The sequence below is a fragment of the Oncorhynchus masou genome, chromosome 32, assembly GCF_036934945.1.
Source record: "Oncorhynchus masou masou isolate Uvic2021 chromosome 32, UVic_Omas_1.1, whole genome shotgun sequence".
Classification (NCBI taxonomy): Eukaryota; Metazoa; Chordata; class Actinopteri; order Salmoniformes; family Salmonidae; genus Oncorhynchus; species Oncorhynchus masou.
The window spans coordinates 60205158-60230039 of record NC_088243.1 but is presented as its reverse complement, the minus strand read 5'-3'; the positions used below and the strand labels follow the sequence as shown (position 1 = coordinate 60230039).

The 24882-nt window shown below is 44.7% G+C and overlaps 2 protein-coding genes across 3 annotated transcripts; both read left to right on the top strand.

Moving 5' to 3' along the window:
- The first annotated feature begins 488 nt into the window (after window positions 1-488).
- Window positions 489-3955, top strand: LOC135526354 (acidic fibroblast growth factor intracellular-binding protein B-like). Its single transcript, XM_064954670.1, has 11 exons — window positions 489-815; window positions 997-1081; window positions 1210-1408; window positions 1500-1626; window positions 1820-1920; window positions 2002-2135; window positions 2297-2405; window positions 2607-2670; window positions 2924-3010; window positions 3154-3251; window positions 3613-3955. The coding sequence occupies exons 2-11, from the start codon at window positions 997-999 to the stop codon at window positions 3680-3682; spliced, it is 1074 nt and encodes a 357-aa protein (XP_064810742.1). The 5' UTR covers window positions 489-815; the 3' UTR covers window positions 3683-3955.
- A 1347-nt stretch (window positions 3956-5302) lies between these two features.
- On the top strand, window positions 5303-24414 carry LOC135526353 (EGF-containing fibulin-like extracellular matrix protein 2). Of its 2 annotated transcripts, none has more exons than XM_064954668.1 (11): window positions 5303-5530; window positions 18999-19241; window positions 19573-19621; window positions 19744-19956; window positions 20268-20390; window positions 20826-20942; window positions 21110-21229; window positions 21417-21536; window positions 21725-21851; window positions 23047-23242; window positions 23527-24414. In XM_064954668.1, exons 2-11 carry the CDS (start codon window positions 19152-19154, stop codon window positions 23686-23688), a joined length of 1317 nt encoding a protein of 438 aa, XP_064810740.1. In that variant the 5' UTR covers window positions 5303-5530; window positions 18999-19151; the 3' UTR covers window positions 23689-24414. The 2 variants fall into 2 exon arrangements, with proteins under 2 accessions (XP_064810740.1, XP_064810741.1); XM_064954669.1 differs by lacking the exon at window positions 5303-5530 and adding an exon at window positions 17365-17498.
- Window positions 24415-24882: the final 468 nt, after the last annotated feature.

Genomic DNA, 24882 nt, shown 5'->3' with positions numbered 1-24882 from the left:
TAAAAGTTCATGTCAAGCCCTGCATGTTTTTTTTTTCTCTCAAAAGTCTCATGGATTGTAGCCCTACATTGAACGCAACACATTGACTGCTACTGTAGGCTGAATGATAGAACAGCTATTTTCATGTTAAACTGTTATGGGATGCATTTTCTCCATAGTTTATTATTTTAGGCCACTCTGTTAGGCCTATATTGTGATCAAAAAAACACAGTAGCCTACTTGGCCACAGTTAAAACTGTAATTTAAAGTGGGTACAGCCTCAGGGTTCACAGTAAACGTGCGCTGGAAGTTGCACAGAATTTTCGCAACGTTCAAGTTTGCTCTCAGCAGACCTAACATTTGCTCAGTGAAGTTTTTTGAGGGAACATTGAAGGGATGTGATGTACACAAAAATTCATTTGGGGGCGGCAATGCACATATTGGATGCCAACCGACGTTAAACTCTACCGAAGAAGAAGAAGGACCTACGACTCCATCTGCGTGACAAAACACGGAAGTGCTCAGCTGTATGGAAGCAAGTCTGTTGTTGACAGGTATTTTCTGTTTTTTTTTTAAAGGGCATCACTACAGCATTAGCAACGGATGGAAATGTCTCCTGTAGTAAATATATATTTTTTATGAGGTTATTATCCGATATGTTTTTAGATACTAATTCATATTTCACCTGTTTATCTTGGGTGTTAATCGCTGGTCAACTCGCTAGCCACTTTAACCAACGTTCATTTACCAATTCTGGACAGCCTATGGATTATTACTCCTAGTTTAAAAAACTTGCAGTATAACAATATAGAATATTGGAACTATAATTTAAAAGGGTAAGTATCTTCTTGTTTAGTCAGATAATGTATGTAGCTTTAGTTAATATAATAAGTAGCTAGCTACCTTGACTTGATAACTTAGTACAGTAGTTATGGTTAATGATATTCCACAGGTAATGTGACAAGTGAAATGAAAACTTTGAAGCTTATTAAAACAATTGTTCTTGTTTCTGCATAGATGTCAGTTGAACTTGATGTGTTTGTGGTTAACACCACCATTATGGATGAGGAAGTGTATCAGCTATGGCTGGATGGCTACACAGGTTTGGGCCACAACATTAACCAACTCGCACACATAGATATACTAGACACAGTCATCCATCAAAGTTATTTAATCAAATTCTCTATGATGTAAACCGTGAATCCTGTTACCTGTCTGCCCCATCCTCAGTGAATGATGCAGTGAAGGTTCGTATGGAGGGAGGGGTATTGGAGGGGTGTGAGGCCAGTGCTGAAGTTCTGCACAGTGACACCATGGACCAGTACAGAACCTTCCAGATGTGTGAGCGCCTCCTACACAGCCCTGTCAAGCTGGCCAATCAGTTGTTGTTCCAGATCCCACCGCATCGCCAGGTCATGCTCATAGAGAGGTGCTCTACCAACTCCCGATACACATCTTTATATCTTATCTTCCTCTGGCTTAAACGTCACCTAATCTGTCTGTCTCTCCTCTGTGTAAAGGTACTATGCATTCGATAGCGTGTTTGTGCGAGAGGTCCTTGGGAAGAAGCTCTCAAAGGGGACCAAGAAGGACCTTGATGACGTCAGTGCAAAGACTGGTGTCACACTGAAGAGCTGCAGGCGGCAGGTAGCAAAAACCTAAGACGGACTCTCCCAATAACAATGACTATATCTCTGACCTGTTACATTAGTGAAACTGTCCTGCCTGTACAGATTCTATGAGCTACAGAGCTCTAGACACTGCAATTTTAAGGCCAAATGTAACTGTTTTTCTACATGGGGACTTCTGAATTATCTGAACTATCACCTTTTTCTCCTAGTTTGATAACTTCAAGCGTGTATTCAAAGTTGTGGAGGAACTGAAGGGACCCCTGGTGGAGAACATTCGTCAGCACTTCCTTCTCTCTGACAAGCTGGCCAGGTAAGAGTAGAAAATAGTGGAATTTAAATCTTGTATCTATCTGTTGTTTTAATAAAACTCCCCTGTGTCTCCTCTTCTCAGGGATTACGCTGCCATCGTTTTCTTTGCCAATAATCGCTTTGAGACGGGGAAGAAGAAGCTGCACTATCTTACATTCCAGGACTTTGCCTTCTGTGCAGGGCAGCTCATCAGCAACTGGACAGTGGGAGCATTGGGTGATTCCCTGGTCTATCAGATCTGCAGTTGTACAGTGCAGTCAGTCCTGATTCCCTATGAGACCCGCATTATAATTGAAGTTCTGCAAACAATTATACGATCCCAGCACTGTAATATAATATGGCAACATCAGAGGTCTGAAGTAGTTTTGTCTTCTCAGATAACATGGTGGAAGACATGGACGTGGATCTTGAGAAGGAGTTCTTACAAGATCTAAAAGAACTGAAGATTTTAATCACTGACAGGGATCTGCTGGACCAGCACAAGAGGCATGAGAGTGTGGTTGATTTGTTATTGATCGCCTGATGTGTATGTTATTGATTGTTTTTTTTTTAAGTTTCTGTCAAGAATTCACAAAGATTTTTATTTCTCTCCATATTATGTGTGTTCTATTATTATGAATGATAATATTTGGTAAGGTCCCTCATGCCCTTGCTCCTGTTTTCTCTCGTCCCCTCTGCTCCACTCAGTTTGGTGTGCACGGCTCTCCGGGGGAAGACCAAAGCATTTAATGAGATGGAAGCCAACTTCAAGGTGAATGACAACACATGCTTGTGTTTATCCAACATGGCTGGACATCACCCAGTTTCATTGGTGATGTCCAGCCTACTACAACAATCTGTAAATCAGTCAATAATAATTGTGGTAACCATGGTTATATGGGGTCAAATGTGCATGTACATTGTCTAATTCAATCAGTTCACTTGAGTTTAATTATTTCTAAACTGCAGTATCAAAAAGCTTTTCATTATTTGATAAATATTTGAAACAAACTCTTCTCTCTAAGAATCTCTCCAGAGGCCTTGTCAACATTGCTGCCAAACTAACCAACACAAAAGAAGTCAGAGACTTCTTCATTGATCTGGTGGAAAAGGTACATTTATAAATCATTAGTAGTGTAGTAGTACATCTTTCGTCTCCATATTCAACACTGACTCTGGGTTACGAGGCCAATAAGGTCTACAGACATTTCTGCTGCTCATGAGACTGTCATCTTTCCCCATCCCTCCCTGCCAGTTCATTGAGCCGTGTCGGTCAGACAAATGGACAGCAGGAGACATGAGACTCTACCTCACTCACTACACTAACTCTGCACACGTACTCGACACATTCAAGTGAGTATAATATAATTGTTATGCATATTGTGCTGTCTGGCACTCATCAAGGTCACAGGCTGTTTTCTGTTTTTCTTCATATTCACATCCCAGTTGTCACCAGTGGGTGTCACTGCATCTCTCTCCACGTTTCTTTAAACTATAGTTACCTTGTTTCTAGCGCAGCCATTCTGGAATGTAGTTAACGGTTTACACAACCCTGCACCACGACACACTCAGCAAAGACATATTCATCAGACAACCATATTAAAACATAGGCCTCTCCTTAAAGTGAATTAACAAAGAATCGCTCCATATTAGGAACCTTGGCCAGTTCTCATAATGAGAATTTGTCTTCTTCTCTCTTCCTCCTCTCTCTCAGACACCAGGTAGTGTGGGACAGGTACATGGGAGTGATAAAAAGCTGCATCCTCAAAATGTACCATGACTGAGACGTAGACCTCGCTCAACTATCTACTCGGGAGCTTTCTGTCCTCTTTTATATCGGAGTCATGTCTTCTTTCCCTCTTTCTGTCTGCAGTCATCATGTAAATCCTCCGCTCTGTCTGTCAGATGCCTTCCTCCTCTAATGACAGTGCCCACATTTCTCCGTCCTTCATGCCGTTATGCAGTTTTTCCCCCCTCTGTCTCTTCTGACGACCTACTTTGCGATGTCATCATGTATATCACCTCATTTTTATTGTAAATAAAGTCAACTAATTTTATACCGACGGTGTCTCTGTGCTGATTGTAATGCAGATCTGTGAAGGAGATAAGGTGTGTATTTGGGCATATGTTGTGAGTGCTTGTGTTACAATGTCAGATGCAAAGTACTACGATTTAAAAACTGACAGCAGCTGCAGGTGTTGGGACCCTTTTGGTTTAATATAACGCTTAGATCTTTCACAGTTTTAATATGCCAAGGGAGTGGTTAGAATCTCATACAGCCCAGTATGGATGAATGAATATTGGTAATGACTATATTGGGAATGCATCTGCATAGTAAAAATAAACCTGAGTGGATTATGAAATGAGAAGACCGTAGTGAATTGTGTCTGTGTGTGGCCACTGGGGGTTGGGTAGCAGCAACGGGAGGGGGCGCAATTTGTCAGCTGGGGGAGGGTTGGGGATTTCTGACAGTGATGTCTCCTGCGACGACAACTCCCCCCCCCCACACACACACACACACACACACACACACACACACACAAGCAACCCATGATTAGGTGTGTGTAATAACAATAATGACACTGCTCATTTCCTTGTCAACTAGGAATGTGAAATTATAACTAACAATTTAGACACTTCGATAATAATATTGTAAAGAGGATGAACATATTTCTCTGTCTGTATACGGTTGTAGAGCTGTCCTGGAGTACACAGCTTTCATGTAATTGTTAGAAGAGATACTGTGTTGCCAAAGTAGTAGTACTGTAGTTACAACAAAACCGCTTGAAGAAATGGATGATTACTTCAGTCACTCTTTCCATGCTTTTACATATAAACATGTCAGTCTCTGTATATCATCCAGAAAGGACCTCCAGTTTAAATATTTATTGGTAGTTAGAAAAGCTAACCACTTTTCCAAGAGGGCTTGTCTCTTTCTCTCTCTCCTTCGCAATTTTTTTTGTCCACATTCCACCAACTTCTCTCCCAAGCTATAAATATCTGTCTGTGTCAGATTGGATGAGAGTGAAGGAAACTAAGTGGCTGTACAGAAAGAGAGAAAAAGATGGGGGAGGTAAGGATAGATAGATAGATGGGGGGTGAGTGGGGGAGTGAGTTGTGAAGCTGTGGAGGGTGATTTGAAATGAAACCAGGTGTGTTGCGTGACCAGTGAGTGGGGGCACAGGGGGGAGGTGGGAGTATGTGTGTGAATCTATGCAAGTTGTTGTTCCGCCTGTGATTTGGACAGATTTGGAATTTGGGCCGCAGACCAGGAATTTGCATCCTGGGGGGTCAGGGAGGGGGTCGGTGGGAGGGTGGAGGATGGCAGTGCAGGGGGCCAGAGTGGGGGTAGAAATGGGCTGTCCTTCTCTCCTTCTCTCTTTTTCTCTCTCCCTCCCCTGCATGCATTCAGCTGCTCCAGCTGTCGATCTCCCCACTCACTCTCTCAGGGCCATAGAGGCAGGAGCAGGACAGACAGAAGGACCACTTCAGCTCTTCATGCTCACAACACACCAGGGACTACCACCACCAGCGGACTAGAACAGCACATCGAGCACAGAGCAACAGGGACACAAACTAGGGACCTGAAGATAGCAAGAAGAAGAAGATCACACAGGAAATAAGACTTGTCTGTGAGTTCACCATGTTTTACAATGACAGTGTGTGCAGGTTTGAAAGAGCGATTTGGGGGGGGGGGGGTGTCTACGAGAGTGTTTGCGAGTGAGTAACCAAGTGTGTGTGTCACAAAGAAAAGGGAAAAAAAGTGTGTAATGCCTCTGACCCTCTGTTTGCTCCTGAAGGGGGTGGACACGTCACAGTTAAACCATTCTCTCCTCTCAACCTCCACAGCTGCAGTTCAATCCTTACAAGAGCTGAGGTGGCAAGGCCCTGCCCTTGTGTATGTGTGTGTGTTAGAGAGGGAGAGGAAGGGAGGGAGGGACAGAGAGCATGTGTAATATAGTAGGTGTATTTGTTAATGGAAATGTATTACAAAACTCTCTTACAGATCCAACTACTATTTCACAACTATTTAATGTCACAATCGCAAAGTCTATTAATATCCCCTGCGAACCTTTTGCATGACAAATCCTGCCAGACAACATGGTCAGTTAAGAGAGAACCTTAAGTTCAGGATTTGTTTGTTGGAAAGTCTTCCATTAGTGTGAGGAAGAGCAGCCAGGCCTTCTTTACCATATGGTCACACTAAGACATCCACATCAAACTAGAGAGACAGGTGCACTAAACACACCCTGTATACACTCTCACTCCTATATACACACACCATCACAGTGCAGGACACTGCCTTCCCACTCTGTTACATACGTACCACTTCTGTGCAGAGCAGGGCCCCATTTTATCGCTTTGTTTATATACTCTTAATAACTAACATTTGACAGAAAGAATAGTCCGTTCATAGGCCTGCATGAGGCTGGAATGACTACAGTGATTCAGGGGAAAGCGCAGAAGCATGCCAAGGAGGGTCAGAGAGTTGCACCCCAGAGGACCAAACTCCCCCCTCTGACCCACCCTGTGTCCATTATCTCCTGCCCTCGGCACGCCTCACCTCATCCATTTACTACAGCAATGTACTCCCCAACAGACTGCCGCCCTGTGCTAATGGGACAACAGGCTAACTCCATAGGGAACTGTTATGTGTTTTTCTGCCGAGCTACTGTCTGGCAATGTGAGAGAAATCTCCCATCACAGGAGTTCAGTGGTATCACATGTAAGACGTTCTGGCCTCTGGGTGGCAGGTTCAGTGCAGCGAGGGGAGCAGAGCACAACTTGAGCCCACCGGGCCACCATGTTAGGGAGAGAGCAAATCCATGCACTACTGAGCAGAACAGAACAAAGCTGGCTATGTACAGTATGCACATCTCAAGACAGGACCATCTCTGGTTGGCTCTCCCACCGGTGTGTGTAGATGTAGTTGTGTGTGTGTGTATAACTGTGTGTGTGGTCTCGCTGTGTGTTTTGCCTAGTCCCCATGAGGTCATTTCTTTTTGACCCTGTGGATATTTTGCTTAGTCATTCTGCTGATGGTGTGGATTCAGGGAGAGTGATGCCTCATGTTGCACGAGTTAACATACTACTGATGCCAATAACATAAGTAAGCACCTGGGCCAATTAAAGACATCACATTGTCCCCCAAGAGTAGTTGAATTCCTTGTTCAACCAAGTAAAGTTTCCAGACCCCTTGACTTTTTCCACACATTTTTTACATTACTGCCTTATTCTAAAATGTACTAAATACAAAAGAAATCCTCAGCAAGCTACACACAATCACTCATAATGACAAAGTGAAAACAGGTTTAAACAGAAATATCTTATTTTACATAAGAATTCAGACCCTTTCCTATGAGACTCGAAATTGAGCTCAGGTGCATCCTGTCTCCATTGATCATCATTGTGATGTTTCTACAACTTGATTGTAGTCCACCTGTGATAAATTCAATTGATTTTACATGATTTGGAAAGGCACACACCTGTCTACATAAGGTCCCGGAGTTGACAGTGCATGTCAGAGCAAAAACCAAGCCATGAGGTCGAAGGAATTGTCCGTAGAGCTCCGAAACAGGATTGTGTCGAGGCACAGATCTGGTGAAGGGTACCAAGAAATGTCTGCAGTGTTGAAGGTCCCCAAGAATACAGTGGCCTCCATCATTCTTAAATGGAAGAAGTTTGGAACCACCAAGACTCTTCCTAGAGCTGGCCGTCCTGGCAAACTGCGTAATCGGGGGTTAAGGGCGTTGGTCAGGGATGTGACCAAGAACCCGATGGTCACTCTGACAGGGCTCTAGAGTTCCTCTGTGGAGATGGGATAACCTTTCAGTTCGACAACCATCTCTGCAGGACTGAACTAATTAGGCCTTTATGATAGAGTGGCCAGGCGGAAGCCACTCCTAGTAAAAGGCACATGACAGCCTGCTTGGAGTTTGCCAAAAGGCAAATAAAGACTCTCAGACTATGAGAAACAACATTCTCTGGTCTGATGAAATCAAGATTGAACTATTTGGCCTGAATGCCAAGCGTAACGTCTGGAGGAACCTGGCACCATCCCTACAGTGGAGCATGGTGGTTGAGGAATCGTGCTTTGGAGAAACCTGGCACCATCCCTACAGTGGAGCATGGTGGTTGAAGAATCGTGCTGTGGAGAAACCTGGCACCATCCCTACAGTGGAGCATGGTGGTTGAAGAATCGTGCTGTGGAGAAACCTGGCACCATCCCTACAGTGGAGCATGGTGGTTGAAGAATCATGCTGTGGAGAAACCTGGCACCATCCCTACAGTGGAGCATGGTGGTTGAAGAATCATGCTGTGGAGAAACCTGGCACCATCCCTACAGTGGAGCATGGTGGTTGAAGAATCATGCTGTGGAGAAACCTGGCACCATCCCTAGAGTGGAGCATGGTGGTTGAAGAATCATGCTGTGGAGAAACCTGGCACCATCCCTACAGTGGAGCATGGTGGTTGAAGAATCATGCTGTGGAGAAACCTGGCACCATCCCTACAGTGGAGCATGGTGGTTGAAGAATCATGCTGTGGAGAAACCTGGCACCATCCCTACAGTGGAGCATGGTGGTTGAAGAATCATGCTGTGGAGAAACCTGGCACCATCCCTACAGTGGAGCATGGTGGTTGAAGAATCATGCTGTGGAGAAACCTGGCACCATCCCTACAGTGGAGCATGGTGGTTGAAGAATCATGCTGTGGAGAAACCTGGCACCATCCCTACAGTGGAGCATGGTGGTTGAAGAATCATGCTGTGGAGAAACCTGGCACCATGCCTACAGTGGAGCATGGTGGTTGAAGAATCATGCTGTGGAGAAACCTGGCACCATGCCTACAGTGGAGCATGGTGGTTGAAGAATCATGCTGTGGAGAAACCTGGCACCATCCCTACAGTGGAGCATGGTGGTTGAAGAATCATGCTGTGGAGAAACCTGGCACCATGCCTACAGTGGAGCATGGTGGTTGAAGAATCATGCTGTGGAGAAACCTGGCACCATCCCTACAGTGGAGCATGGTGGTTGAAGAATCATGCTGTGGAGAAACCTGGCACCATCCCTACAGTGGAGCATGGTGGTTGAAGAATCATGCTGTGGAGAAACCTGGCACCATCCCTACAGTGGAGCATGGTGGTTGAAGAATCATGCTGTGGAGAAACCTGGCACCATCCCAACAGTGGAGCATGGTGGTTGAAGAATCATGCTGTGGAGAAACCTGGCACCATCCCTACAGTGGAGCATGGTGGTTGAAGAATCATGCTGTGGAGAAACCTGGCACCATCCCTACAGTGGAGCATGGTGGTTGAAGAATCATGCTGTGGAGAAACCTGGCACCATCCCTACAGTGGAGCATGGTGGTTGAAGAATCATGCTGTGGAGAAACCTGGCACCATCCCTACAGTGGAGCATGGTGGTTGAAGAATCATGCTGTGGAGAAACCTGGCACCATCCCTGGAGCATGTGGAGCATGCTGTGGAGAAACCTGGCACCATGAAGTGGAGCATGGTGGTTGAAGAATCATGCTGTGGAGAAACCTGGCACCATGCCTACAGTGGAGCATGGTGGTTGAAGAATCATGCTGTGGAGAAACCTGGCACCATCCCTACAGTGGAGCATGGTGGTTGAAGAATCATGCTGTGGAGAAACCTGGCACCATGCCTACAGTGGAGCATGGTGGTTGAAGAATCATGCTGTGGAGAAACCTGGCACCATCCCTACAGTGGAGCATGGTGGTTGAAGAATCATGCTGTGGAGAAACCTGGCACCATGCCTACAGTGGAGCATGGTGGTTGAAGAATCATGCTGTGGAGAAACCTGGCACCATCCCTACAGTGGAGCATGGTGGTTGAAGAATCATGCTGTGGAGAAACCTGGCACCATCCCTACAGTGGAGCATGGTGGTTGAAGAATCATGCTGTGGAGAAACCTGGCACCATCCCTACAGTGGAGCATGGTGGTTGAAGAATCATGCTGTGGAGAAACCTGGCACCATCCCTACAGTGGAGCATGGTGGTTGAAGAATCATGCTGTGGAGAAACCTGGCACCATCCCAACAGTGGAGCATGGTGGTTGAAGAATCATGCTGTGGAGAAACCTGGCACCATCCCTACAGTGGAGCATGGTGGTTGAAGAATCATGCTGTGGAGAAACCTGGCACCATCCCTACAGTGGAGCATGGTGGTTGAAGAATCATGCTGTGGAGAAACCTGGCACCATCCCTACAGTGGAGCATGGTGGTTGAAGAATCATGCTGTGGAGAAACCTGGCACCATGCCTACAGTGGAGCATGGTGGTTGAAGAATCATGCTGTGGAGAAACCTGGCACCATGCCTACAGTGGAGCATGGTGGTTGAAGAATCATGCTGTGGAGAAACCTGGCACCATCCCTACAGTGGAGCATGGTGGTTGAAGAATCATGCTGTGGAGAAACCTGGCACCATGCCTACAGTGGAGCATGGTGGTTGAAGAATCATGCTGTGGAGAAACCTGGCACCATCCCTACAGTGGAGCATGGTGGTTGAAGAATCATGCTGTGGAGAAACCTGGCACCATGCCTACAGTGGAGCATGGTGGTTGAAGAATCATGCTGTGGAGAAACCTGGCACCATCCCTACAGTGGAGCATGGTGGTTGAAGAATCATGCTGTGGAGAAACCTGGCACCATCCCTACAGTGGAGCATGGTGGTTGAAGAATCATGCTGTGGAGAAACCTGGCACCATCCCTACAGTGGAGCATGGTGGTTGAAGAATCATGCTGTGGAGAAACCTGGCACCATCCCTACAGTGGAGCATGGTGGTTGAAGAATCATGCTGTGGAGAAACCTGGCACCATCCCAACAGTGGAGCATGGTGGTTGAAGAATCATGCTGTGGAGAAACCTGGCACCATCCCTACAGTGGAGCATGGTGGTTGAAGAATCATGCTGTGGAGAAACCTGGCACCATCCCTACAGTGGAGCATGGTGGTTGAAGAATCATGCTGTGGAGAAACCTGGCACCATCCCTACAGTGGAGCATGGTGGTTGAAGAATCATGCTGTGGAGAAACCTGGCACCATCCCTACAGTGGAGCATGGTGGTTGAAGAATCATGCTGTGGGGATGTTTTTCAGTGGCAGGCGCAATGGACAGTGGAAGGCGCAAAGTACAGAGAGATCCTTGATGAAAACCTGCTCCAGAGGGCTCAGGACCTCAGACTGGGGCAAAGGTTCACCTACAACAGGACAACGACCCTAAGCACACAGCCAAGAGACCTGAAAGAGACCTGAAAATAGCTGTGCAGCAATGCTCCCCATCCAACCTGAGAGCTTGAGAGGATCTGTAGAGAAGAATTGGAGAAACTCCCCAAATACAGGTGTGCCAGGCTTGTAGCGTCATACACAAGAATACTCGAGGCTGTAATTACTGCCAAAGATGCTTCAACAAAGTACTGACTAAAGGGTCTGAATACTTATGTAAATGTAATATTTAATTTTTTTTAGCCAACATTTCTAAAAACCTGTTTTTGCTTTGTCATTCTGGGTTATTTTGTGTAGATTGATGAGGGAAAATAAACCAGTTAATCAATTTTAGAACAAGGCTGTAAGCTAACAAAATTTGGAAAAAGTAAAGGGGTCTGAATACTTTCCGAAGGCACTGTATATATATATATATATATATATATATATATATATATATATATACACAGTACCAGTCAAATGTTTGGACTCACCTATTCATTCAAGTTTTTTTTTTAAATTTAATTACATTTTTTTTACTATTTTCTACATTGTAGAAAAAAAAGTGTTAAGCATATCAAATATATTTTCTTATATTTGAGATTCTTCAAAGTAGCCACCCTTTGCCTTGATGACAGCTTTGCACACTCTTGGCATTCTCTCAACCAGCTTCATGCATTTCAATTAACAGGTGTGCCCTGTGAAAAGTTAAGTTGTGGAATTTCTTTCCTTCATAATGATCACAACCCTTAAAATGACATACCCAAATCTAACTGCCTGTAGCTCAGGACCTGAAGCAAGGATATGCATATTCTTGATACCATTTGAAAGGAAACACTGTGAAGTTTGTGGAAATAAACTAATGTTGGATAATGTATCACATTTGATCTGGTAAAAGGTAAAACGAAGAAAAAAATGGGTTTCTTTCTTATTTTTTGTTCCGTTATCTTTGAAATGAAAGAGGAAAGGTCACAATGTACTATTTCATGTTAGGCGTAATGTCGATTTTGGACACTAGATGGGAGCAGTGTATGTGCAAAGTATTAAACTGATTCGATGAACCATTGCATTTCTTTTCAAAATGTTGTATCAAGTCTGCCCAAATGTGCCTAATTGGTTTATTGATATATTTTGAAGTTCATAACTGTGCACTCTCCTCAAACGATAGCATGGTATAGCTACTGTAAATTAGACAGTGCAGTTAGATTAACAAGAATTTAAGCTTTCTGCCCATATCAAATTTATCTATGTCCTGGGAAATGTTCTTGTTACTTACAACCTCATGCTAATCAAATTAGCCTACGTTAGCTCAACCATCCCGCGGGGTGACACCGATCCTGTAAAGGTTAATGCTTCTACACCTGCGTTGCTTGCTGTTGGGAGTTTTAGGCTGGGTTTCTGTACAGCACTTTGTGACATCAGCTGATGTAATAAGGGCTTTATAAATGAATTTGATTGATTGATTGATTTGAGCCAATCAGTTGTGTTGTGACAAGTTAGTGGTGGTATACAGAAGATAGCCCTATTTGGTAAAAGACCAAGTCCATTTTATGGCTCAAATAAGCAAAGAGAAACGATTTTAAGACATGAAGGTCAGCCAATGCAGAAAAAAAAACATCAAGCGCTATGATGAAACTGTTTCTCATGAGGACCACCACAGGAAAGGAAGACTCAGAGTTACTTCTGCTGCAGAGGACAAGTTCATTAGAGTTACCAGTCTTGAAATTGCAGCCAAAATAAATGCTTCACAGAGTTCAAGTAACAGACACTTCGCAACATCAACTGTTCAGAGGAGACTGTGTGAATCAGGCCTTCATGGTCGAATTGCTGCAAAGAAACCAATACTAAAGGACACCAATAAGAAGAAGAGACTTGCTTGGGCCAAGAAACGTTCCAACCGCCGTGTCTTTGTGAGACGCATAGTAGGTGAACGGATGATCTCCGCATGTCTGGTTCCCACCGTGAAGCATGGAGGATGAGGTGTGATGGTGTTGGGGTGTTTTGCTGGTGACACTGTCTTTGATTTATTTAGAATGCAAGACACACTTAACCTGCATAGCTACCACATCATTATGCAGCGATGCGCCATCCCATTTGGTTTGCGCTTAGTGGGACTATAATTTGTTTTTCAACAGGAGAATGACCCAACACACCTCCAGGCTGTGTACAGGCTGTTTGACCAAAAAGGAGAGTGTTGGAGTGCTGTGTCAGATGACCTGGCCTCCACAATCACCCGATTGGCTAGGCCAATCTGCAAATCCTGCAAAACACCAGTCTCAACTTCAACAGTGAAGAGGCGACTCCTCCGCGATGCTAGCCTTCTAGGCAGAGTTCCTCTGTCGTGTCTGTGTTTTTTGGCCAATAAAAAGAAAATATTAAGATGAGCAAGTCTGAGATTTGGCTTTTTCTTTGCTACTCTGCCTAGAAGGCCGGCATCGCGCACCAGCGACTCCTGTAGCGGGCCGGGCGCAGTGCCAGGTGCACGGCGTTTCCTCCGACACATTGGTGCGGCTGGCTTCCGGGTTGGATGCGCGCTGTGTAAAGAAGCAGTGCGGCTTGGTTGGGTTGTGTATCGGAGGACGCATGACTTTCAACCTTCGTCTCTCCCGAGCCTGTACAGGAGTTGTAGCGATGAGACAAGATAGTAGCTACTAAAAACAATTGGATACCATGAAATTGGGGAGAAAAAGGGGGTAAAAATAATAATAATGTACTTGTCCTCTTGCTCAGTTGTGCACAGGGGCCTCCCACTCTTTCTATTCTGGTTAGAACCAGTTTGCACTATACTGTGAAGGGAATAGTAGTTGGACGAGATCTTCAGTTTCTTGGCAATTTCTTGCATGGAATAGCCTTCATTTCTCAGAACAAGAATAGACTGATGATTTTCAGAAGAAAGGTCTTTGTTTCTGGCCATTTTGAGCCTGTAATCAAACCCAAAAATGCTGATGCTCCAGATACTCAACTAGGCTGAAGAAGGACAGTTTTGTTGCTTCTTTAATCAGAACAACAGTTTCCAGCTGTGCTAACATGATTGCAAAATCATTTTCTAATGATCAATTAGCCTTTTAAAATGATAAACCTGGATTAGCTAACACAACGTGCCATTGGAACACAGTGATGGTTTTTCTTTATTTTTACTATTTTCTACATTGTGGAATAATAGTGAAGACATTAAAACTATGAAATAACACATATGGAATCATGTAGTAATCAAAAAAGTGTTATTTTTAATATGTTTTATATTTGAGATTAATCAAAATAGCCATCCTTTGCCTTGATGACAACTTTGCACACTCTTGGCATTTTCTCAACCAGGTTCACTTGGAATGCTTTTCCAACAGTCTTGAAGGAGTTTGCACATATGTTGAGCACTTGTTGGCTGCTTTTCCTTCACTCTGCGGTCCAACTCATCCCAAACCATCTCAATTGGGTTGAGGACTGATGATTGTGAAGGCCAGGTCATCTGATACAGCAATACATCACTCTCCTTCTTGGCCAAATAGCCAACTACACAGCCTGGAGGTGTGTTGGGTCATTGTCCTGTTGTAAAACAAATGATAGTCCCACCAAGCGCAAACCAGATTGGATGGCGTATTGCTAGCCATGCTGGTTAATTGTGAATTGAATTCTAATTAAATCAATGACAGTGTGACCAGCAAAGCACATCACACCGCCTACTCCATACTTCACGGTGGGAACTATACATGTGGAGATCATCCGTTCACCCACTCGGCGTCTCACAAAAACCCGGAAGTTAGAACCAAAATCCTCAAATTTAGACCTATCAGACCAAAGGACAGAATTCCACGTGTCTAATGTCCAATGCTTGTGTTTCTTGATCCAAAGCAAGTCTCTTCTTAGCATTTATTTGGGCTGCAATTTCTGAGGCTGGGAACGCTAATTAACTTGTTCTCTGCGGCAGAGGTACTCTGGGTCTTCCTTTCCTGTGGCGGTCCTCATGAGAGCAAGTTTAATCATCGCGCTTGATGATTTTTGCGACTGCACTTCGAGGTTCTTGAATTTTTCCGCATTGACTAACCTTCATGTCTTAAGGTAATGATGGACTGTCGTTTCTCTTTGCTTAGTTGAGCTGTTTTTGCCATAATATGGGCTTGGTCTTTTACCAAATAGGGTTATCTTCTGTATACCACTGCTAACTTGTCACAACACAACTGATTGGCTCAAACGCATTAAAAAGCAAAAAAATTGCATCACAATTCCAGTGGATCAGAAGTTTAAACAGCTAGGAAAATTCCAGAAAATTATGTCATGGCTTTAGAAGCTTCTTATAGGCTAACTGACATCCTTTAGGTTAATTGGAGGTGTAACTGTGGATGTATTTCAAGGCCTGCCTTCAAACTCAGTGTCTCTTTGCTTGACATCATGGGGAAATCAAAATAAATCAGCCAAGACCTCAGAAAAAGAATTGTAGACCTCCACAAGTCTGGTTCATCCTTGGGAGCCATTTCCAAATGCCTGAAGGTACCACGTTCATCTGTACAAACAATAGTCGCAAGTATAAACACCATGGGACCACGCAACCGTCAAACTGCTCAGGAAGGAGACGCGTTCTGTCTCCTAGAGATGAACGTACTGTGGTGCGAAAAGTTAAAATCAATCCTATAACAACAGCAAAGGACCTTGTGAAGATGCTGGAGGAAACAGGTACAAAAGTTTCTATATCCACAGTAAAACGAGTCCTATATCGACATGACCTGAAAGGCCACTCAGCAAGGAAGAAGCTACTGCTCCAAAACTGCCATAAAAGAAAGCCAGACTACGGTTTGCAACTGCTCATGGGAACAAAGATTGTACTTTTTGGAGAAATGTACTCTGGTATGATGAAACAAAAATAGAACTGTTTGGCCATAATGACCATTGTTATGTTTGGAGGAAAAAGGGGGAGGCTTGCACAGGGGTGGCAGCATCATGTTGTGGGGGTGCTTTGCTGCAGGCGGGACTTCACAAAATAGATGGCATCATGAGGTAGGAAAATTATGTGGATATATTGAAGCAACATCTCAAGACATCAGTCAGGAAGTTAAAGCTTGGTTGCAAATGGGTCTTCCAAGTGGACAATGATCAAGCATACTTCCAAAGTTGTGGCAAACTGGCTTAAGGACAACAAAGCCACGTTATTGGAGTGGCCATCACAAAGCCCTGACCTGAATCATATAGAAAATATGTGGGCAGAACTGAAAAAGTGTGTGCGAGCAAGGAGGCCTACAAACCTGACTCAGTTACACCAGCTCTGTCAGGAGGAATGGGCCAAAATTCACCCAACTTATTGTGGCAATCTTGTGGAAGGCTACCTGAAATGTTTGACCCAAGTTAAACAATTTAAAGGCAATGCTACCAAATACTAATTTAGTGTATGTAAACTTCTGATCCACTGGGAATGTGATGAAAGAAATAAAAGCTGAAATAAATCCTTCTATCTGCTATCATTCTGACATTTCATTCTTAAAATTATGTGGTGATCCTAACTGACCTAGACAGGGAATTTTTACAAGGATTCGATGTCAGGAATTGTGAAAAACTGAGTTTAAATGTTTTTGGCTAAGGTGTATGTAAACTTCCGACTTTAACTTTATATATATATATATTTCTGTGAAAAATGGTAAAATACGTGGTTCTACACTTCTGTTAAATGGCAAGTTTGTCACGCTACCCATTTTCCTTTAGTCATACAACTGTAATTCCATTTCAATGACAGTCAAGGAAATCATATATTTCTTCAACAACGCTTGTCTTTACCAGAACCACAAACAAAGAACAGACCAGTGGTTGACCTGTGGAGGGCTGTCAGAGTGACGAACCATCCGCCCACTCAGAGACCAGAGGTTGTAGGGTTGGCAGCAGCTGTCCTACATGAACCATGGGGGGCTTTCCCAGAACCTGATACTCTGGGAAACACTGATAGTAGGGTATCCCTACTGGGAACTGCAGCCCACATCCTTGCCACGGGCATTCCAGAGGTCCAAACACCACTTGGTGCTCACTGTTCAGCGGTGGCGGGGCAGTACATACCCACGTCTCCCTGCTGCCCACAGTCCTGGGTGACTGAGTGGACTCGGGCGGACAGTTTTTGTTTTTTGGTGGTTTTAGGTCAGATCCCCCCGCCCTGGCTGTAAGAGTACCACAGTGTCTACACAAGGATACTGACGTGTCCTCATATCGGGGCTGTATATAAGTGTCCTCCTGCTTATGATGCAGACCTATTGAAGATGATATGACGCAAGGCCCACTATAAGACTTTTGTGAGTGTATGAAATATTGTGAAGTTGTGTGACAAGTGCATTGTGTGTACTGAGTGGGTACTTGTCCTGGGAACTTAGTGGAACATCTGCTCTTGGTTTTGGTGCTTCAGAGCGAAGGTAAGGCTACATTTGGAGTGTGATGTAAGACAGTATTTACGTGTGGGCACGCACGTCACTCTGTGGCTTCTTTTTTTGTTAATTAGCATAATAGCCAACACACTCGGCATGAGGTTTGCGTGTGTGTAGGTGTGTGCATGTACAGTAGATGTGGCTAGGTACTTCTCTGTTTCGGCAGTTATGGGCCACCTAGCTGTGTGGAGGAGAAGCTCTTTTTGTTCACGTGAGTGACTCTTGAAATGGGTCCTTTGTGATGTAATGTGATTGGTGGATTCAATAAAATATTTAAAGTGTGTGCGTGCGCGTGCGTGCATGTGTGTGTGTACACGTATAAAGAAAGCAGTGATTATAACTTTCCTCTTCATCTATTCTGTCTGGAGCCTCTGCTGACAGTTTTGCAAGAACAACGGTTACTCAGAAATGGGGAGCTGGAATTGAGGATTTATTTGTCTAGGTACATGTTCTACTTAAACAGCTGTGCTTCCTCGTGCCAAGAACATTACATGGAGGATGGTTGGGTTCTCCTGAAAGAGGCAGCAAAGCCCTGTCTGTATACTTCTCCACCTCCATATGCAGTACTTCGGTGATTAATAACACTAGCCATGATGATGAATGAAGCCAGGCTCAGATAAAGACAACAATGGATTATGTGGTACTAGTAACAGTGATGTAGATGGATGAACAGAGCAGATACCTGTCTAAGAGCCTGCGGCATCTGGGAGAACGGAAAGTAATGTCTTGAAATTGACAGATAATACCCTGAGATTTTGGACCTCTTACAGGGTTACTGTGTTTAGTGGCCCACTCTGATATACTGCAGGTTCAGCCTCCACAAGTTTTCAATGTGAAGTCCCAGCGGGCTTGTGTGTGTGTGGTGTGTGTATGGGCGCTTCCGTGTGTGTGTGTGTGTGTGTGTGTGTGTGTGTGTGTGTGTGTGTGTGTGTGTGTGTGTGTGTGTGTGTGTGTGTGTGTGTGTGTGTGTGTGTGTGTGTGTGTGTGTGTGTGTGTGTGTGTGTGTGTGTGTGTGTGTGTGTGTGTATTCCTAGTCCCAGTTACAGTGGGGCTGTCTAGGGAAATAGATGGCTGTGTGTGGAGAGCTATAATGAAAGCATTTCCTTGCTGTTGACTTTTCTTTATTTTTAGCTGATGGATGGAGTACATCCTTATATTTATCTTTCACCAGCAGGGGGAGACGTACTTCCTCTCCATAATACTGGCGTGGATTCAGGGGGAAATATGTTTGATTAGCAAATAATGTCACATGTCACTTGTTTGACTTGACCTCTGCTCTGTGTCTGAGCCTGGCTTTTAGAAAAGATGTCAACACACAGCTCAGTGTTTTGAGAAGTTTATGAGGTGGATGATTTACCACTCAGGTTGTTGAATCTCTCTCTCTCTTTCTGAAGTGTTCTCAACCCAGGTCAATTAGTCACCAGAGTATCTCTCTTTCTCTCTCTCTCTTTCTCTCTTTCTCTTTCTCTCCCCTTTCCCTCTCTACAGACACCACTGAACTGCTCTGAGCACCACAACAAGTCGGAAGCTTCTTTCATCCTGACCTGAGGCGCCGTTACCTGTGTGACCCGCCGGCTGTGCCAGTGTGTGTTGTGTGTTAACGCGTGTGATCCTGTTCTATCTGCCAGTCAGTACGTGAGCATGCGGGGCGTGTGTGTGTCCATCCTGTGTGTGTCTGTGATCCTCCGCAGTGCTATTTCACAGCCACCTACAGAAAGTGACACCTACACGGTAAGGATGGGTATTTCGGCGTGCAAACCAGGACTCTCGTTCTCTCACTCTCTCAATCCCTCTCTCCTACCTTGCTATCTTTTCGTCCTCCTCCCACCTTGTACCAGACTGATGATTTGACCCCTTTTTGTACTGCAGCTGCTCTTCTCTTTTCAGTTGACCTCCGCTGACCTGTTCTCTGTGCTCATGACTATGTGTCATCATCTCCTCCTCCCTCTCATCCTATTGGTGTGACAGTGGACAGCCATGATTTAAAGTGCATATAATAGCTGTACATGAAAGGTTATTTGGATGATACAGTACATGAGACTCTCTCTCCTGCTATCTGTAGGAATGCACAGATGGTTATCAATGGGACTCCCAGACTCAGCACTGCAAAGGTAAAGGCTCTCGCTTATCCTCATGTCTCCATGTCCGTGTCCTGAGTGAGAGCATTACAACTTGAAACCACTCCTGTCTTTCAGTCCTTTTCCTTCAGCCGTCTCTCCCTCTCTCCCGTCAGACATAAATGAGTGTGAGACCATTCCGGAGGCCTGTAAGGGTGAGATGAAGTGCTTCAACCACTACGGGGGCTACCTGTGTCTCCCCCGCTCTGCCTCAGTCATCCCAGCCCAGGACCCCCCCAGCCAGCCTGGGACCAACCTGGAGAGCACCGCCAGAGAGCCCTTCAACCCCTGTCCTCTGGGCTACGAACCCCAGGGAGACAGCTGTGTGGGTGAGTACCGGCTGGAGGATGAGACAGGGGAGGGATAATGTGTGTGTGTGTGTACATGGATAGCTGTTACTGGAATGTGTAGATTTCACGAGGACAGCTGCTCTTAGTTTTATGGGACGGAGAGTGGTGAAAGAGCTGTTTGTCCTGTTGTCCTTGGGGTCGGGGTGGTAGGTGTTGTTGTTGATGGGGAATGCATGAGACAGGAATAACAATTCAGCAATGTGGGGAATTCTCAGCTGTTGGTGCATCAAATGTCTTAACTTACTATGTTACTTAAAACGATGTGTTTCATTGCCATATGACACACACAGATGTGAATGAGTGTGAGAGAGATGAACATGACTGCCAGCCCAGCCAGCAGTGCATCAACACACCTGGAGCCTTTACCTGCCAGTGTCCTGATGGTTACCGCAAGGTTGGCACCGAGTGCATTGGTAAGTCAAACTATACTCTTAAAAAGGGTTCTATAAAAGGGTTCTTTGGCTGTCCCCGTATGAACTCTTTTGGGTTCCATCTAGAACCCTCTTGGGAAATTGTTCTACCTGGAACCAGAAAGGGTTCTTCAAATGGTTCTCCTATGGGGACAGCCAAATAACCCTTTTAGGTTCTAGATAAGAATGTATAGCACTCTCCATAGGACTCTCTCTAACCAGCCTACTCCTTGGCCTGAGTCACACCAACTCCCTGTTTGTGGTCTCACTGCATTGTTGTGGTTCAGCTTAGTCATTGTAGCATGTTATTTGACCTCTATTTAACCAAGCAAGTCCTTGGATCAAATTCTCCTTTACCATAACAACCTGGTTGGTCAAAGCAATCTCCTCTTTCTCTGGAACTGTTTCTGAATGCTCTCCTTCCATCTGTTCTGTTAGATATTGATGAGTGCAGGTACAGGTACTGTCAGCATCGCTGTGTCAACGTCCCCGGCTCCTTCTCCTGTCAGTGTGAACCAGGCTTCCAGCTGGCTGGCAACAACCGCTCCTGTATTGGTGAGGCATGGTCAGACACGCACACATGCAATACCGCATACTGTATACACACAGAGTCATGGTAAAACTAATAGCTACAACCAGACAAAAGTACAGAGTCCCACACTATCCAGACTGATGTTCAAATGTATATACTGATAGACTTCTCCCTTTCCTCCTCCTTCCAGATGTGAATGAGTGTGACATGGGCGCCCCCTGTCAGCAGAGGTGTTATAACACCTACGGTACCTTCCTCTGTCGCTGTGACCAGGGCTACGAGTTGGGGCCTGACGGCTTCGCCTGCAATGGTGAGAGGATCTGTCTGTCTGTCTGTCTCTATAGTGCCATTAAAATCGCAGTGCTACGATCTGAAAAGAAAAACCATCTCTTTCTTTCTTGCATTATTTAAAAGCTCTCTGTCTGTTTTCTTGGTTAAAACAGCTGCGCTATGATCTGAAACGCTGTTCCCCTCCCTCTCCCTCCTGCGTTCTGCAGACATAGACGAGTGCAGCTACTCCAGTTACCTGTGCCAGTTCCAGTGTGTCAATGAACCCGGGAAGTTCTCCTGTCAGTGCCCAGAAGGCTACCAGCTGCTGGGCACCCGACTATGCCAGGGTAAGCACTCTCTCCATCTGTTCTCCTTTTGCCCGTCTTTCACTTCAACGTCAGCGAATTTTACCTGTGTTCTTTCGTTGTCCTCGTAAGTGGACAACTTGATTCGATTCTATTCATTTAGATTCTGTGTCGTATTGTATTCGAACCTTCCCTTTCCCAAACCTTTTCTCTATCCCTCTCCCCCCCAGATATAAATGAGTGTGAGACCGGAGAGCACCAGTGTACTACAGGACAGACCTGTGTGAATATCCACGGTGCCTATCAGTGTGTGGACACCAACCTCTGTCAGGACCCTTACATCCAAATAACTGACAAGTGAGTGAACATTTATTAAAACACGCTTACACACACACACACACACACACACACACACACACACACACACACACACACACACACACACACACACACACACACACACACACACACACACACACACACACCTTTCCCCCATTATCAACCTCTGTCCATATCATCAGCCTCGCTCTGCATGGAGCACAGCTCACATTATTTCTAAGATTGCTCCAATTACTTTTTCCATATTTCTGTCCAATTCTGTGCCCTATTCAGTTGAACGTGTTCCAGTACAATTAGAACGCTGTTAGAAGAGGGAAACAAGTGTTAAATTGATAACAGGTGTGGACAGTGGTGTATTTCCCTCAACTTGTTTTGGCTCTATGAAAAGGTTTCAGAAAATTACTTGGGGAAATGGCCACTGTTCAAATCCAGTTGTATGTAATCCGTCTTGGTTTGAGGATAGTTCGCCAGTGCTCCTTCTGTATTGCAATATACCCTCTAGTGGTTGAGTTATGAACTACTCTTTGAAACATTTTATCTAGAGGCATGAGCATTTCAGAGGACATATTCATCACTAAATATACAATATTGATGAACAAATATTCTGTTTTAATTTCAATGAAACGGAGTGAATCATTAAGCCATCTAGTTCATGATGTCAAATTTCAGGAAGTGACTTCCACTACGACACGACTCATATACAGTCTCTCTCTCTCTCTCTCTCTCTCTCTCTCTCTCTCTCTCTCTCTCTCTCTCTCACACTCACACTCACACTCACACTCACACTCACACTCACACTCTCTCTCTCACACTCTCTCACTCACACTCTCTCTCTCTCTCTCACTCACACTCTCTCTCTCTCTCTCTCTCACACTCTCTCACTCACTCACTCACTCACTCACTCACTCACTCACTCACTCACTCACTCACTCACTCACAGAGAGAGACTGTATATGAGTTGTCGTAGTGGAAGTCACTTCCTGAAATTTCACATCATGAACTAGATGGCTTAATGATTCACTTTTGACTCTGTTTCATTGAAATTAAAACAGAATATTTGTTCATCAATATTGTATATTTAGTGATGAATATGTCCTCTGAAATGCTCATGCCTCCAGATAAAATGTTCAAAAGAGTAGTTCATAACTCAACCACTAGAGAGAGAGAGAGAGAGAGGACTAAAAACTGCTACTTTTCTCTCCTGTGTGTCTAGTCGTTGTGTTTGTACTGTGACCAAGCCAGCCTGTCGAGACCTACCCTTCTCTATCGTCCACCGCTACATGAGCATCACGTCGGAACGCTCCGTCCCCTCAGACATCTTTCAGATCCAGGCCACCAGCGTCTACCCCGGAGCCTACAACACCTTCCGTATCCGCTCTGGAGACGACAACGGAGACTTCTACATCAGAGTGAGCACAGATATAGTGTAACAACCCTTGTATAGCACCAGTCTGAGTCACCCTCCCATCCACTTTGTGAATATATGATGATAGTCTAGTGAATTTATGATGACAGTGGAGGCCGAGAAACGTATTGTATTGCAGTTTTGAAACCTTGCATCATAACAACACTTAGATAAGCTTCTTGACTTCGAAGACTAGGAGAAATATGTCAAACAAACCCCCACTTTTTCTGCCTAATGTAGTGTGACTGACTCTGACTAACCTCACTATCATCTCTGTGTCTCCCTCAGCAAATCAACAACATCAGCGCAATGTTGGTTTTAGCCCGGGCCGTGACAGGACCCCTGGAGTACACATTGGACCTGGAGATGGTGTCAGTCAATCCCCTCCTGAGCTACCAGACCAGTTCGGCCCTGCGACTGTCCATCTACGTAGGGCCTCATGCCTTCTAGAGGAAGGGGAGAGAGACAGAAAGAGGGGGGGGAGACACAGTATAGACACAAGAGAGGAAAAATAGGAAACACAGAACAATCTAGAATTGAAAGGGGTCAGAAACAGAACAGTCAGATAATGTAGCATGATGTCAAAGGTAACACACAACTCTGTCAAATCCCAATCATTTGGGAAAGTTAAGATAGAGTGAGATAAAAATACATTTATAAAAAAGGAATACTGCATCAATAACGTATGACTGATAAATATGAATACTACGAAGTAGTATTGAAATACTGTACATGTTTGCTCCCTGCCTCCTAGAGTATCATTCTCAACAGCTCCACGTTGCCCATTACCCTAGTAACCTTTGGTACCAACCAAACACCCTCCAATTGAAGATCTAGAGAGAACCAAAAAACATATTACGTTATCATTGTATCATAATCATTCTCATCCCGACTCTGTCGCTCCCTTGCTTGGAACAGACTCATTCTCACTCCTATGTTTTCGTGCTATTCCCATTCCTTTATGACAGTTTCCCTTATCATCCATGGACACGACTCAATAACCACTCAGATCAAACCTCTTCATCCGCCCTGTCGCTCCCGCATCCATCCCGCTCCTGAATCATACCTAGTCCTGGTGCTGAAGCTCTGACTCACTCACACACCGTTTGTAGCTTTGTAACATTACAGAAAGCTGTATCAGAAAGCTGATACAAAATAAAACGATATACATTTAAATCACGTGTTAACCATAGCTTTTTGTGCATATTATTTCACCATGTCACCCTTCTTAATATAGTCCCATTTCTCTCCTACTTCTTCAACTCCTGTTTCTCCTTTTCCTTCAACCAGTATGTCCTAATTTCCCCCACAGCGTGCTATGGTCGTAGCCAGTTGACCTTTCTGAATGTATCCCCCCAGGTCCACTGTGCTCCAGTGCCAGTGGCACTCTGTCTTTCCACAGCTGCAGAACATGCCTGGGCTTCTTGTGTGACAACCACTGAGAGAATGGAAAAGATCTCTTGAACAATGAGAGAAGGCAGAAAGTCTCGCTAGAGAAATCAGCTGGATTATACGGGTCAATATTCACTTAAGACTCATTAGCCTTAATATGTGGGTCATAACAAGGCGACCTGCTCTGCAGTGGCATACTGATGGAACAGCCTCTCCCCTGGGTGACTAAAGCCATATTGCTTGGGTAGGGAT

Excerpts from the sequence above, each read along its gene's own strand:
- LOC135526353 (XM_064954668.1), top strand. The coding sequence starts at position 19,152 with ATGCGGGGCGTGTGTGTGTCCATCCTGTGTGTGTCTGTGATCCTCCGC. Across the intron at positions 20,391-20,825 it reads GGTTGGCACCGAGTGCATTG|ATATTGATGAGTGCAGGTAC; the intron begins GTAAGTCAAACT and ends CTGTTCTGTTAG. Across the intron at positions 23,243-23,526 it reads ACGGAGACTTCTACATCAGA|CAAATCAACAACATCAGCGC; the intron begins GTGAGCACAGAT and ends TGTCTCCCTCAG.
- LOC135526354 (XM_064954670.1), top strand. The coding sequence starts at position 997 with ATGTCAGTTGAACTTGATGTGTTTGTGGTTAACACCACCATTATGGAT. Across the intron at positions 1,409-1,499 it reads CAGGTCATGCTCATAGAGAG|GTACTATGCATTCGATAGCG; the intron begins GTGCTCTACCAA and ends CTCTGTGTAAAG. Across the intron at positions 2,406-2,606 it reads CTGCTGGACCAGCACAAGAG|TTTGGTGTGCACGGCTCTCC; the intron begins GCATGAGAGTGT and ends TGCTCCACTCAG.